This window comes from Cordyceps fumosorosea (assembly GCF_001636725.1).
Source record: "Cordyceps fumosorosea ARSEF 2679 chromosome Unknown scaffold_1, whole genome shotgun sequence".
NCBI lineage: Eukaryota > Fungi > Ascomycota > Sordariomycetes > Hypocreales > Cordycipitaceae > Cordyceps > Cordyceps fumosorosea.
In genome coordinates, this window is record NW_017387301.1 from 367373 (window position 1) to 382796 (window position 15424).

Sequence of the window (15424 nt, forward strand, 5' to 3'; positions counted from 1 at the left end):
GAGAGGGGAGAGGAAGGATAATCCACCGAGAATTGAATGAGGCACGTCCAGTAAAAAGACGATGAATTACGCAGGGCGCAAATGCGCGGCATTTAGAGGGTATAATTCTATTTTTCTTCTATATGGGCTGCATCATGATCTCAGTTCCGATGCTGCTTTGCGTAGGCGATTCATGACCGCCGCTGCAATGTCTAATTCTCCGTCTATACCGTCGACAAATATTGTGTCGGCGCCTCGGCTATCGAGTTCACGCAGCGCGGCAAAGAGCCCTTGCGCGATGCCCTTCGCCTCCTTGCCCAGGTTCACGTCAAACAGCTCGCCGACCACCTGGCCGCTGGCGCCGATAAGGTCGCCCGTATACACTTCATATACTGACTTGTCCACCTCCGTCGCCACGGGTGATGCCTCGCGCCAGTTCTGTACTTGAATGCCACCGCCCGCTTTCCACCGCTGCGTTCGAATGACGCCCACCTTGCGCGCCGGTTGTGCCTCGCCGCCACCCGACGCGTGCCCGTTCTCGAGCGCGCGCGCGGCAGCCTCGACATCTACCGGCGCGATTCCCCCGCCGTCCACGGCGCCACCGTACGACGCCTCGTACAGCACGACGCGCGCCGTGGGGCTATAGTGCTTATACTTCATGCCCGGCGCGCGCGGCGCCGCCTTGCCCTCCTCGCTGTGGTCCTTGTATGCCTTGACGACGCGCTCCCAGCCGGGGCAGGCGCGCAGCTCCTCCATGCTCACGCCACCGGGCCGCAGCACGACCGGCGGGTCGCACAGGCCGTCGACTACGGTGCTCTCGACGCCGACGCGGCTCGGCCCGCCGTCCAGGATCAGCTCGATGCGGCCCTCGAGGTCGTGCCGCACGTGGTGCGCCGCCGTCGGCGACGGCCGCGTCGAGGCGTTGGCCGACGGCGCCGCCAGCGGCACGCCCGCCAGCCGTATCAGCGACAGCGCCAGCGTCGACGACGGCATCCGCACGCCAAACGTGGCCAGCCCCGCCGTCACCTCGGGCGCGAGCGCCGACGGCCGCGCGTTGGGCAGCAGAATCGTCAGCGGGCCCGGCCAGAAGCGCTCGATCAGCGCCGCGTACCGGTCGGGCAACGCGTTGGGCGTGCCGTCCGCGGCGGTGCCCAGCAGCCGCCGCAGCATCCGCAGGTCGCACACGTGCACGATGAGCGGGTTGTCGGACGGCCGCCCCTTGGCCGCGTAGATGCCCCGGACCGCGGCGCTGCGCGTGGCGTCGGCGCCGAGGCCGTACACCGTCTCCGTCGGGAAGGCCACCGGCGTGTCCCTGTGCTGCAGGTGCGCGCCGGCCTGGGCGAGCGCCTCGATCGAGTCCCGCGACGACTCGGCATCGCTCACGCACCACTCCTCCAGCCTGCTTGGACCCTCGGAGTCGCGGAAGTGCCCTAGTTCGGATCCCTGGGCGGGGATCTTGACGACCTGCGTCTGCATGGTGAGCGGCGTCCGGGCCGGGCGCGATCGCAGAGCAGTCGATATAAGTCGACGGGTCGCAGTGGTGGATGCCAGCGTGAGCCTGGCCGCTTCTGCGTTGCGTTTGTTGGGTTTTCCGCGCCGTTCCTATCTCTTGGAAGTGACTTTTCAGGAGATCCAAGTCTGTATCAATGCCGCTTGAAAATCCCCTTTTGATATATTAAACCTAGATGAGTTGCGAGTTGGTTGTGAGTCAAACAAAAAATTTCATGATGCGCTGTGATCCGCTTTCACTTTTTAGTGGGGCCGTGAACTTTACTTTGGTGCCTTGTGAATCGGACATGATCTCTTATGCTCTGATTGCGGTTTTTGTTAAAATTTGGTTTTCTTCTTTAATTAGATGGTGGGGAGTGGATCAGCGCTTGCATCCCGCTTCTACTTTCCTTTGCGTCGCATCATCACTGATCGGGAGCTACAATGTCAATACACTGCCGAATCGAAGTATTCGATGCCCAACAGGCTTTGGCTCAAGGACCAGGTTTGACTTAACATGCATGTTTAATTGCTCTATATGAAACAGATGTATATGCTTTTCCCATAACCCAATTACCAGTTGCTTGCCTATCAAGTGCGACGAACAAGAGCCCGCGCTCTCCTCCTCTCCTCCTCCGTCAGCGTCCACTCGATGCCATCGTCGCCGTCGAGGGCAACCAGCTCCTCCCACTCCTCGTCTTCCATGTTAGCCACCATCATGAGCTGCGTCACCCTCCCAAACACCTCCCGGATGCCATAGTGTCCCTTGGCAACGACGCCGACAATAGCCGAAAAGTCGCGCTCAATACGGATCGCGCCGTACTCGCTCGTCTTGCCCGAGTAGCTCAGGATCCTCTTCTCCAGAACCCGGGACAGGTACTTGGCCGTCGCCTCCGACAGGACGCTGAACGTGGCTGCCGTCATAATGCGGCCGATGGGCTTCATGAGCATGTCCCAGCCGCGCTCAAATCTGCCGGCCACCATCTCCATGACCTGCTCAACATCCTCCTCGTTTTGCTCCGCATAATCAGCGAGCTCTTGCTCTGTCATTGTGTAATCGGCGTCGCGGAAGGTTTCTGCGAGAACCGGTCGCAGGCGGAGTTTGACGACTCGTTCAAATAGCACATTGATTCCCTCGCCGAGCAACTCGTTAGATTTCGCCAAAAACGTCTTCTGCAGCTTACGTAGCTGGCTTGCGACCATGACAGCGTCCTTTTCAAAAGGGAAGGACTCCTTCAGTCCGTCGCCAGGAACCGCAACATCTGGGCTCTCGTCGGAGTGTGATATACGGCCCTCGATAATTCTGTTAAGATACTCATTCGCCGTATCCAAACTGTTGATAAGAACAATGAATTGAACAATCTTGTCCTCTGGCGGGAATCCGCCTTGGATCACAGGTTTGGGATATGTTTCATCACGCATCTTGCGCTGAACCATTCCAATGAAATCGCCCGTCAGGATTCGCTCAATCGTCGGGATAATATTTGATGCTACGTCCCTTTGAGATGTTGAGATGGATTTTTGAATCGTAGAGTTCATGATGTACATGACATCATCTACGGCCAAGATAATATATGGCGCTTCGCCCTCGATGGGCTTGTTCATCTTCAACGACAGCCCAGGTGGGTATTCGTCAAGTTGAAATGACTTTTCCACAGACCGTCGAAAGAAAAAGCCCGTCATCACATTGTATGGTGACACGAGCTTTCCCATAATCTTTTTGTAGAGGTTGGATTTCGTAATCACATCCGCGGTCGATAATGGCGATTTATCAGAGCCAGGATCCTGTACCATTGTTAGCGACATGTCTGCTCGCAAGACTTGCGGCTTGGCGGGATTACTCACGACGCATTTTCCGGAAACAAATCTCGTGTATAGCGACCAACGGCCAAGCATGACCGCAATCTCACTCAATAACGCATCCACTTCCTTCATGTTAACGCCTTCGTCTTCGCTGGCACGTCCATTGGTCCCTCCGCCAATTGCTGGTGAATTGAGGCGCGGCGTGTTGCTCCGCGATTGCGGCGGCAAGAAGCTCTGCACCAGAAACGAGAATGGGTAGCTCTTCACGTCGGTGATCTTCCTATCCAGATTCCGCTCGTCGGTCCAAGTGTCCAAGATGATGCCACCCTGCACGTCCGCTTCCATCTGGAGCCTCTCAATGACGCGAACCATCTTGCCCGCGCCATAGTGCCGCTCGACCAGGCTGCCGTGGCCTTCTACGATCTGCGCAATGTGCTCGAATAGCTTCGTGAGTGCGTTGGCGTAGAAGAAGCCGTCCTTGCGCGTCTGGCCGCCCACGCCGTCCTTGAGCGTTGTCCGGGCCGTCCCGGCAACACCCTGACACACGTAGCGCCCGTACACGTCCAGGCCGACCTCTGTCCGGCCGATCAGCGGAAACAGTTTGAAAAACCGCGTGACCTTGGTCCCATCGCCATCGGCCGCGGCCTTTTCGAACTCGCGCAGGAACAGGGTGCAGAGGCTCTCCTTTGCGTTTTCCAGCGTCGTCCACGGCGCGTCGGGGACCTCGACGCTGGGCACGATGCCCGCGGCAAAGGGGCCCTTGATGATGTCCTCGGGCACGTGGCTCGCCCTGGACAGGTACCCGGCGGCCGCCTCCCAGTCCTGCGGAGCGCCCATGGAGCCCACGACGCCGTGGACGCAGGCCTTGAGCTCCGCCACCTGTTCCACCACACGCAGCGTGTCCTCGACCCGGTTCTTCTCGAGGTCCAGCTTCTTGACCTTGCTGCTCAGGTCGCCCGCGGTCTCGGCCGCATCGGCCAGCATGTCGTTGCCAATGGAGCGCGTGGCGATGACCTGGGACCCGAGCCCCGCGCGCAGCATGTCCAGCCGGCCAAGGTCGCGCGAGAGGTCCGTCTGCGAGGCCATCAGGGCGTCGAGGCGTCGGGTGATGCCCGACTCACGGGCGTGCAGGGCATCGAGGGCCGCGCGCACCTCGGCCAGCGTGGTGGCATTCTCGAACCCCGCAGCCGCAGCGGCGTGCTGGTGGTTGTCATTGTGTTTCGCGGGGGCGGTCGTCGCATCATCTTCGTGGGCGCGACTGGCACCGCTGTGCATTAGGGCGGACATTGGCACAGAGGCGATTGGTCTGATCCGCGCATTGCTGCCGAGCTGGCCCGTTGGTGTTGTGTGCTGCCAGAGATACAAGATAGAAGCTTGGCTGGGGGGAGCTTTGGATTTCGGTTGCCCGCTGGTCGCTGCCCACACAGGCAGCGGGCCCTGTGCCTGTTGGTGGGCTCGCCCTACCCTGAACCTTGAGAGTATAACTAGCGACGATACTACAAAAAGACGAGGGCAGCTTTAGTAGCGACTGAGTCGGGTAATTTTTCTTTTTTGCTGATTGTTTTGATTTCTGCTGCCCTTTACTGTCTATTTGTCAAAAATTGGTCATAAGTTACGGTTGTTCATCTCATCCGCTGCTTGCATGTCTGTTCACAACCTGGCTTGCGGCTATCCCTTAACATAAAATTGTAGAAAATGAGAAGAGTAAAAAAGGACGCAAAAAGCAAGGCTCCTTTAGATTGAAACAAGTTGTATTCATGCCGCCGTTTTATTTGCGCCACCCAATTATGCAATACACTTTAAACAGCCATCTACAAATCTATCTATACAGCTTGGCTATAACCACTGACTAAACGCCGCTTGCCGTACTTGAGATACTTCCGCAGCTCGTCTACCCAAAAGACTGTGCTGCATAAAACCGTCAGACGGAAAAGATCGCTAAATGTTAGCGGCACCGTCTGGAATACTTCCTGGAGCGCCGGCAGGTAAATGACAAGAATCTGACCGACAATGCTCAGAGACACGGCCCAGTTGAACAGGTTGTTGGAGAATAGACCGACTTCGCCGCGGAGGATTGACTTGCTCTCAGATCGACAGCTCAACGCATTGAACATATCAAACAGGACGAAGCATGTAAAGGTCATGGTCGTGTCGCGTCGAGTAACCTGCCCGTCGGCAAGCATCTCGTGGCTGTAGATCAGCATGGTTCCAACCATGATGATGAATGCGGATATCAATACGCGTGTAATGACGCCGCGTGTCAGCACGGGGTCATTCCGTTTTCTAGGAGGCTTGTTCATGACATCTGGGTCCACAGCCTCCACACCAAGAGACTGCGCAGGAGGTCCATCCATGATGATATCTGAAAATGGGATTAGCAATTGAGACTCTGGTTTTGGTTGGCGAATTGAAACGTACTGATCCAGAGAATCTGCATTGGATTTAGCGGATTCTTAAAACCAAACAAGGTGCAGAGGAATACCAGTGACAGACCAGCAGCGCTGGTGGAGAGCTGGAACCTCAGGAAATTTTGAATGTTGCTAAAGATGCCCTTGCCCTCCTCGATAGCACGTAGTATAGTCGAAAAGTCATCGTCGGTAAGAATCATGTCTGCAGCTTCCTTGGCAACATCGGTGCCCTGACGACCCATAGAGATACCAATGTCGGCCTTCTTCAAGGCTGGTGCATCATTGACACCGTCACCAGTCATGGCAACAATATCGCCACGGGACTGTAGAGCGCTAATAATTTTGAGCTTATGATCGGGTGTCGTTCTAGCAAAAATAGTCGTATGTTGCATAGCATCAGCGAGAGCCTCATCTGACATCTTGTCAATCTCGTCGCCTCGCAGTACAGGCTTGACAGTGGTTTGCCCAGCAGCGTGCGAGCTCGCTGTAGCAATATTCATGCCTAGCTGCCGACCAATAGCAAGAGCTGTAGTTTCAGCATCTCCGGTAATCATGATTACCCTGACACCCCCGCGCATCAGTCGTCGAATGGATTTGCCGACACCAGGTCTTGGGGGATCGCTCATGCCAACAAGGCCAGCGAAAGTCAGGCCCTTGAAGGCGTCCTCCCCAGGAAGAAGGGAAGGTGCATCCATTCCTGGCGTGTTGCTTCGGGTGTAGGCTTTACCAGAGCGTGAGACTGGTCCACTTGCGAAACCAAGGACACGGAGGCCCTTTGCAGCCATCGACTCCGCGGCTTGTTGTGCCTCCTGTCTGCGAGCTGAGTCGAGGACAATCTCCCGGCCATCTTGGTCGAGATATGTGTCACAAGCTGCGAGGACCTTTTCGATAGACCCCTTCATGTATGCGTACTCTTTCTCGTTGCCAATAATAACGCCCATCCACTTCCTGTCAGAGCTGAATGGTATGTCGCTTACACGGGCCCCAACAGATTCGCGAGCATCATGCTCTTTAAACTTGTCCAGGAGGTCCATCATGGCAACATCGGTTGGCTGGCCAGCCCATCTTGTGAACGAAGGAGAATCTCCTCGACCTAAAGTTGACGACATGACAGCCAATGATGGGACAGCGCCGTGTGTATGACTATGAGCGAGTCGTGTATTGTTGGCAAGGTTGCCAATTCGCAAAATTCTGGAGGTCGCTTGTGAGGGACTTGATTCGATTGCCTCGGCTTCGGCTTCGATATTGATGACTTCTCTACCAAAGTGCCACATTTGAGCTGTAGTCATGTGATTGGTTGTGAGAGTGCCCGTCTTGTCTGTGCAGACGACATTTACAGATCCAAGCGTCTCGACCTTGGGCATGCGGCGCACAATAGCATTATGTTTTGCCATGCGATGTACCCCGAGAGCGAGAGTGACGGTGACAATGATGGGGAGGCCTTCGGGAATGGCAGCGACAGCTAATGAAATGGAAATGGTAAAAATCTCCAATAACTTTTTGCCTTGCAATAAGCCAACGAGCGAGATAAGGCCGATGACAACGAAGGACGCCTTGCTCAATTGTGAGCCCAGATCATCCATGGAAAGCTGCAGAGGCGAACGGGGACTTTCAGTTCCAGACACACTTGTCGCAATGGCACCAAACTGTGTGGCTCCGCCAGTTGCGAAAACTATGCCCTGGCCGTGGCCCGACTTGACTAGGGTTCCCATGTAGGCAATATTCTCCATGCTTGCGCTGGTGTTCGGTGCAAGCGAGGAGTTCGGAGCTGCGTTGCCGAGCTGCGGTAAAACTTGGCTGCGCTTCGCCTCAGTACCGAGCCTAACAGGGTCAGTTTCGCCGGTAAGGTTGGAAGCGTCGATCGTGAGGTCGGCAGCCTTGGTAACACGAATGTCGGCGGGGATGCGGTCTCCGGTTGTAAACAAAACCAGGTCACCCGGCACAAGCTGAGAAGCCATGACCTTGGAAGAAGTGGCATCTAAAATTGCGTCATCAGGAGTTCTGATGCCAGGGTCACCAATGTCTTGAGCGTCTGTGATGTTGGACGGTAGCGCGGGGCCTTTGGTAGTAGGCGATTTCTGAGGTGCGCTGCGCAAGAGGTGGGCGTGGTTTGGGACCAGATGATTTAGCGCTTCGATGGATTTCTCGGATCTGTATTCTTGTATAAAGCCAACGCTGACAACGATGGTAACGGCAACTGTAATGCTGACTGCATCATCAGCGTTGCCCAGGAGCAACGACGCGCCGGCAGACACCAGCAACATGACGATCAGGGGCTCCTGGAACTGCTTGAGGAAGCGTAGCCAGAGAGGCTCTGGCTCCTCGTGGGGGATCTCGTTCGGACCATGGCTACCAAGCCTTGTAAGACCTTCGTTCGGGGTGAGCCCGTAAGTAAGGGACGTTCGCAGGCGGGCAGCAGCTTCGCTTGGGGTCATAAACGAGAATTCGTCTGCGACGCTCTGTAAAAGAAAGTCAGTCAATTGTAGAAGAATGATGATCATGAGAACACTAACACGAGCATGCGCTGATGTTGTTCTGGCGTGGCGCGGCCGCGAGGCAGGCGGCTGATCATGGTCTAGAGGTTCAGAGCTAAGGCCTGTGATGGTTGGGGTTGACGAGGTCGGCAGCAGAGGGTGGTTGTCCGCACGACCGCGTTCGGACCATGGAAGTGACATGACTGAACTTGGTGCTCTATAACGCGACGGGAGTTGCGGGAGCGTCAATCGCGGTATCGCAGATCTCGCGATGTCATGGGGGCTGATGCACGACGTGTCTCTCTAGGGGGCTCTCGAAGCGCAGGGACGATAAGACGATGACGGTCTGCGAAGCCTGCAGCGGCTACTCAGTCCGATGAACGAGAAGGAGTTGGAAGGCGCACAACGACGAAGCCGAACCGACGAGTTGGAAAGATAGATGGTGGAAAGAATTTGCCAAAAGCGTCGCAAAGGAGTCGGTCGCAAAGCTGGCCGATGAATGTAGGTAATCCGCGGACAGGCCAACGAGGCTGTCCTTTTGGTGGGGCGCCAGGGAAGAACAGGGGCAACATTGGGTAAAGTACGAATAAGCCAAGTGACGAAGACCACGAAACAAATGGCAGATGAGGGCTCTACTGCAGGAGAAATAGAGATGAAAAAAGAAAAGTACTAGCATAAAACTCCAAAGCCCATCCTGTTGAGCGTTAACGCTTTTCCAAGCACAATGCATCGTGCTTGATGCCCGGGAATAAGGTAGTTTTGGCGGGGACTCTATCCATCTTGCTCCAGACCCAGCGCCAATTGTTGACCTCCAGCGTATGAAGAATGTTCGGTAGCTTCAGTAGAACAAAACTAGGGAGTAGGAAGAAATTCAGCAAACAATACATTGCTGTATAAAGTATTATCAATTGCCAGCGCAAGATCCTACGGACAGTGTGTATTGTCGGCTGTTGATGTTTGGACGACAAAGTTGCGCTATACCTGTTTGGGAATGAAGCAGAATTCGCTGCGCAAGCGCTGCAGCAGTCGCTATAAACAGCCAACAAGGGGCAATTACATAGGTACCTACAGCGGCTCAGGCACCAGCTGTGTGTGGGGATTGGACAAAACGGAACATGACACGGGGAAGGGAAGGGGTTAGTTTACATAGCTGGGAACAAATATCTAAATTGGGCTTTTATTATTGATATCCAAAAACCGCTTGATTCGTTCGGGTCTTGTGTAGTTTTTATTATATTTTCGACATTTCTTCGGCATACAGCAGCGTGTATTTTCACGACACTTTGGGCTGGGCAGCAATCTGTATCTGTTGGCAGCTGCCCTCCCATTCAGGGAACCTTTCTTTACCTTAACAATAATCGGCAGCCCACTTATTCCAGACGCCCTGAGTTCTTCTACAGGTCGGATAGGCAAGAGTCTCCTGCCCTGAACCGCAAACGCTACATCTCAGCCCCTCGTTCTTTCACGCGAACCATCACCATCAGCCGCCGCCTGCTCTGCTTCCTCGACGGGGTAGCATCGCGCTCTCGTCTAAGCCAGTCCCCCTAGCAAACCAAACTTCACTAGCACTCTCTTCCAAACTCGTTCCAGGCGCCAAATCCCGTGACGAAGCGACAGTCGTCTGCCCCTCCTTTGGGCAGCATCGGAGCACCTGCATCCCGCTCCACCACCTGTTTCTCCCATCCATCATGTCTAATCTATTCTCTGGGATGTAAGTATTTTGCATTGATTTTCTTTTTTTGCTGTGCTACCGATTGCCTGCACTTTTTTCGCCGCCCTCGATCGCTTGCATTGGTGCTGTTTGCCCCTGGTCTGCCTTCTCAGTCTCGGAGCCGCCAAAGCCACATCTCGCCCTAGCGGTGAGTGAGGGGTTGGTTGCTGCTACACGAGACGACGGATGCCATTGCGAATCCAACTCTCTGAGGGGACCTCGAGGCTGACGACGGAAGGAGCGGACATGGCCCTCGTTGCTCTTCGGCGGCTCCTGGTATTGCATGACGCTGTTATCGCTGTCCAAACCAGTGCTCAATTGGATGGTCCGATGTTGTCATCCACACCAACGGTGTGCCGCACTAAGTGCTGACTTGGTGTTGACAATGCGCGGCTGTAACTTCTTCATATTGCCAAACTTTATTGAAACAACCGTGTGCCGTGTTTAGCACCAACAGTGTACCATGCTCTATGGCCCATCTGCACCCATCGCGCGCTGGCGCGGTCGCTGTCGCACCAAGGGAACTCAACATTGGTACTAATTGGTGGTCACTAGTAACGCCCGTTTCCGAGGCGGATCGAACAAGTCCCCCGGCCCTCAGAAAAGCCCAACCACCTCAACTGGTCAACTGCCAATCTCCGATTCTCAGTCGCAAGGAAGTCAGTCTTCAGCCAGCCTTGCCCCCAAGGTGCCTCCGCTGCCAAACTCTCCCTCGCTCGCCCAGACCATCGGCATGGATGAGAGCAACGGTACCATCCCGAGCGGTGACGAGATTATCAACTCCTATCATCTCCCGAAGCCCCTGCCGTTATGGCTCAACGCCAACTGCACCAAACACATTGTCAAGGGCAACTTTATGACCCTAAGTGCTCGACCGAAGACCGTTGAACAAGGAGAATGGATTGCTCACCAGGGTAAGATTCGGCCCCGGCAAGACATGTGTAGAGCTAACGCGTCTATAGTTGTTGAGCACTATCGAAACCTTTGGAATTTCGTCCGCGTCGTCCACGAGAAGGAAGAGACTGGTCTTTCAATCTGCAACTCCACAACATGCCCTCGCACTTCTGCCGGAGCGTAAGCTTATCCTGCCGCAGCTGGGGAGGTAGTCGCTGACAAGTATTTGTAGTAACCATTCGTTTACTTGGCTCAACAGAGACCGGGAACCCGTCGAGCTGCCCGCATACGAATACATGACTCTGATGCAGCGATGGATTTCTGGCAAAATCGACGATCCGGCCATCTTCCCTACCGACCCATCTGGTGTATCGTACGCTCAAAACCCTGCGACCACGACAACGCCGCTGTCACAATTGTCCAACCCTGGCGAGAGGGAGTGGCTGGGCAAGCGATCTGGGTTCCCTGACAAATTTCTCGAGGTCTCTCAGATGATCTTCCGTCAGATGTTCCGTGTATACTCCCATCTGTACTGGTCACATTTCACGGACCCATTCTACCACTTGAACCTTGAGAAGCAGCTGAACAGTTGTTTCTCGCACTTTATCCTCACTGCTACGGCTCTGGACATGCTGGGTCCTAACGAACTGGAACCCATGCAGCCACTCGTTGACCTCTGGGCAGCGAACGGCACTTTCCCACCTGAGTCCAAGGCCTACGAGTATGCCAACCTTCGCGCTGGAGAGCGTCTTTTGCAGCTGGCCGGCATGGCCCAGCAGTAAATGCATGCGACTACTTGTCGAATGCATCCGCATGTCGATGCAGCACCAATCTTCACATACATACTTGTGCAAACCATGTTGCGTTGGCTTTGTCATGCCTATGGCTCTGGCAGCCACCTGTCATACATATTGACAAGCGGGAGTTTGAATTCGCGAAGCAATATCTCTTGTCATGGTGAAGGAAGGGAAAGCTGTTACCGTTGGTGTCAATATAGGAGAAGTTGTGGACACGGAATGAAATTTTTTGGGTGCATTCTTGGTTAGCAAACGATGTTGATAGTCGTCTAGGCTTGCTACCATGGCTTTTCACAATGGTGAATGTGTAAGTTACCTCTACAGGACCTCGTCCTCGTAATATCGTGTGCATGACATGTCGTGGCACCGCTCCTTGATTTGTCCCCGTTGCTTCTAGAACGTGTTGATGGCCGGCCAGACCGCATCGACCCCCTCCCAGCGAACAAACTGCAGGCGGTCGCTGTCTCGGATGCGCATAACTCACCGCGCCTCGCGGAGTTTATATCCATACGTACGTCCATACGGGGGCAGCGAATGAGGCAAGGTCCTCGATGAGCTGCATGGCAACGGCAGCGGCGGCGAGAGCGAAGGCATGCAGAAAAAGTGTTTCAGATGCGGTGGTACCTTCAACAGCATGAACAATAAAAGGCACCCTATCGATCGAGAAGCTGAGCAGCCTCCAGATGGTCTAGCAATGAGCGGTGACGAAGAGGAAAGGAATGTACGAGCATGCTGGGCAACGGCGAATGATTCGGCTTCCTCTCCCTCGTTTCTTTACGTAGCATTGTGATCGGGGGAGTAAGAAGATATTCTCCTTGCTATGTCCTAGACAATGCTATCTACTGGATATTTCTTTTTCCATGTTCCTACATGCATTATCTGCATGTCTCTTCCTTTTTGGCTTCTGCGTGGCGCGAGGGGGTAGACAAGATGGTCCTCGGGGCGGCGGAGTTGGCCAGCCCGCGCCTCTTTCTTTTTTTTTCTTTTTTTTTCTCTCTGCATGAAATGTGCAATGCGCCTGCACGGGGCAACAAGAAACAGATTCTTTGTGTGTGAGTTTTGTCATTTCAGCGGTCACTGGCACTCTGCCCGCGCTGCTTCTCAACGTTCCTCACCTCGCTCACGACGCCGTGGAAAAGGGAAAAAAAAAAGGCGGGGGCATGAACGATTCCCCTGAAACGAGTGCGGCCCCAGAGATGGAGTGCATCGTCGCTTGAAGGGCCCGGCCCGTTGCTTGACCGCCAGTTTTCCTCGAGGGACATTGATGGGAACGACGTGATGTCGAGGGCTGGCTGGGTGGCGCGCGAGGTTGTGACGCCAACGCCAAGCGTCGGCGAGGTGAGACCAAAGCCTCGTGGGAGTACGTAAACGGGAGAGGCAGTGCGATTCGAAAAAAAAAAAAAAGCAAGGCGTACGTAGTAGCACAGGGGGGATCAAGATGCTGTGAAGAGGTCGCCTGATGTGCTAAAAAAAAAAAGCGTCGATTTGATGGCTAGAGACATGTCTTTTTCTCGGGCTGCTAACGTGGTGTTGAATGGTACAGTCATGATGGGCTAAGAATGCCTTACTAGGTAAGGTTGCCACGGCCCGCGCCGCAAGTACGAGCCGGGTCAAAAAACGAGATGCTCGAGGAGGCAATTTATCTTGATGCGCATAAACTATCAACGCAACTAGGGCGTGATATAGGCTGAACAGAGGTTTGTTGACCGTATGTTGTCGTGCTTCCCAAAACGGGGTTGCACAGCGCGCCCTTCTCGCAGCCCGTCCAGGCCGGACCTTGCGAAACCGAGGACTTGCACGGCAGCAGGGTTGCCTGGCCCGGGCCTCGATGCGCAATTCAGCTCGAGTGATTCGGTTGAGCCTAGGGGGAAGGAAGGCCAGGGGCGACGAGGAATCGCGATGGTCTGGGGTGGTTGGGTTACGATTCTTACGAAGACAACGAGCGGAAACCGTACAAGCAAGGGCCAACCAAGTACACGGGCCCGAGTCAAGACACACGGGCAGCAAATAGGCACCGGCTCGTGGGGTATCAAGCAAAGAAAAAAGCAGCAAAGGATGAAGGATCGCGGCGCCTGAATCAGGTGATGCGGATCGAAAACGAGACAGAGAGAGAGAGCAGTCAAACCGTGGGAGTCATAGGTGATAGCGAAGGACTCCCCAACAGCTTCTCTCTGGCGTAATCGGAGCAAATGAATGGATGGGCTTGACGAGTTGAGGTTGGGCATCAACGAGCCCAACAAAGCCGGGCTACCAAAACAAGCCCCTCGCCGAGGTGTATTGCTCAGCACGCGAGGCCACCCTTCTCGTCGTAATCAGGGCGCCTTCCCTTGTGTTCCATCCCTCCGAGGGGCACGGGAAACGGTCAACCAAAGAGAAACCAGAAAAGGCCCAAGTCATATTCGTTAAGTATGAAGTACTTCGTAACAAGGTAGACCAAACTAGTTAGAGACCATGGCCGCATAACAGGCCGGGTGGAGCATCTTTTTCTGGCCGCGTGGTGTATGTGATATTATAAGCGGTGGTGGTGCCTCTGGTGAGTCGTAACCGTGGTGGAGGGAGGGGCTTGGCCAGAGCAGAGTCCAGTTTGCTAATAATATCCGCAAGCTTCTAAAGAAGACGACAAGATAAAATCATGGCTGCTGCTGGACTGGTAACTTGGTTCGTCGATGCCTGCGCCACGGGAAGCGGCTTCGCAGCAAGTCAGCGGCGCGTATAAACAACTTTGGATGCTGGCCTCGGTCACAGGTGTTTGAGCACCAACGGGCTTCCGATGGGAGGTTCTTGTCGCCCTCGCGAGGAGTCAGTCAGGTGGCGGTGACGGCATCATGGCAGTGGTTATTAGTGTGTGAGTTTGGTGTAGCTCCGATGAGTGGTGCGATTTGGTTTGGCGAGCTTGTGGTTGTGGGCGTCGATGTCTCGTCGGGGCCCCAAGTACCTTTCACCGCAAAATAGTATGCGCAGGGTACCTGCGTCCACGACCAAGTCTCCTCCTCTCACACTGCCCCATTCCATGATGCCTCTACATAGGCTCTGAGTGCCTCCGAGGCTGCGCAGGCGCTGGAAAGTTATGCATGTACTAATACAGACTAAATTGCAATAATCCCTTGTCTCAGATGTCGCGGCGCGGGAGATCCAACCAAATCAGGTTTAAAGCCCCAGAGGCTGCCGCCTGATGAGCGCCATGCATCATCATCCCCCCATCCCATAATATCCGTCCACTTCTACGACGACTTCTGCCTACCACTGTAGGGTGCTTTCTCGCCCCAGTGCGGTCCTGTGACGGGATTCTCTGCGGAGTCGGATACGACCGCGGCAACGTTTTTCTGTTCTGCTCTCTGTCTGTCTCTTTGGAAGTTCATGTACTGTACCTATTCCCACACACACTCACACATCCATCCACGCGGAGTAGGTTCGGCCCTAGACAAGGCGCCTTCCGCTTCTTGGTGGCCACGGGACAGCCTGCTCACGCAATGGGATGCTCCCCCGGCGTGGGGTATTTGTCTGGTGTCACTTTCGTCTTGGCTCTTCTGCAAATCAGAGGCTTTTCTCATATCTCGTCTTTGTCTTTCCTTGCACGTATTTCGTTCATGGTGTGGTTTTCTTTCAATCTGCCCTGATCATTTGGCGCCCACGACCAGGGCTGCCCTGCAGGCGACGACGAGCGCCCCTCCCGTCGATGCCTCAATTCGGAGTCACGGGCAGCTCTCAGCCTGTCAAACCGTTGTCCGTAGCTTATGCCTGCATGCTGGAGGTCGTGCAAACCTTTTTTGAGCGTCCTTATTCGCCCATCCCAAGTGTTACTCACACACACCCTTTACATCCTCATCCTCACACGGCGGCATGTCATGTCGAAGTAAAAATAACAGTACG

The 15424-nt window shown here is 54.8% G+C and overlaps 4 protein-coding genes across 4 annotated transcripts; 1 reads left to right on the forward strand and 3 right to left on the reverse strand.

Moving 5' to 3' along the window:
• Positions 1-132: 132 nt before the first annotated feature.
• ISF_00123 (Translation factor, SUA5 type) lies at positions 133-1455 on the reverse strand (the record flags this gene model as incomplete). The annotated part of the gene is made up of 1 exon (XM_018843730.1): positions 133-1455. The coding sequence occupies one exon, from the start codon at positions 1453-1455 to the stop codon at positions 133-135; it is 1323 nt and encodes a 440-aa protein (XP_018708180.1).
• A 603-nt stretch (positions 1456-2058) lies between these two features.
• On the reverse strand, positions 2059-4557 carry ISF_00124 (golgi transport complex subunit Cog4; the record flags this gene model as incomplete). The annotated part of the gene is made up of 2 exons (XM_018843731.1): positions 2059-3252; positions 3313-4557. 2 exons carry the CDS (start codon positions 4555-4557, stop codon positions 2059-2061), a joined length of 2439 nt encoding a protein of 812 aa, XP_018708181.1.
• A 536-nt stretch (positions 4558-5093) lies between these two features.
• ISF_00125 (calcium-transporting ATPase type 2C member 1) lies at positions 5094-8353 on the reverse strand (the record flags this gene model as incomplete). Its single annotated transcript, XM_018843732.1, has 4 exons — positions 5094-5632; positions 5689-5701; positions 5753-8137; positions 8192-8353. The coding sequence occupies 4 exons, from the start codon at positions 8351-8353 to the stop codon at positions 5094-5096; spliced, it is 3099 nt and encodes a 1032-aa protein (XP_018708182.1).
• Positions 8354-9840: 1487 nt separating this feature from the next.
• ISF_00126 (Mob1/phocein) lies at positions 9841-11539 on the forward strand (the record flags this gene model as incomplete). Its single annotated transcript, XM_018843733.1, has 4 exons — positions 9841-9863; positions 10419-10777; positions 10826-10937; positions 10990-11539. 4 exons carry the CDS (start codon positions 9841-9843, stop codon positions 11537-11539), a joined length of 1044 nt encoding a protein of 347 aa, XP_018708183.1.
• Positions 11540-15424: the final 3885 nt, after the last annotated feature.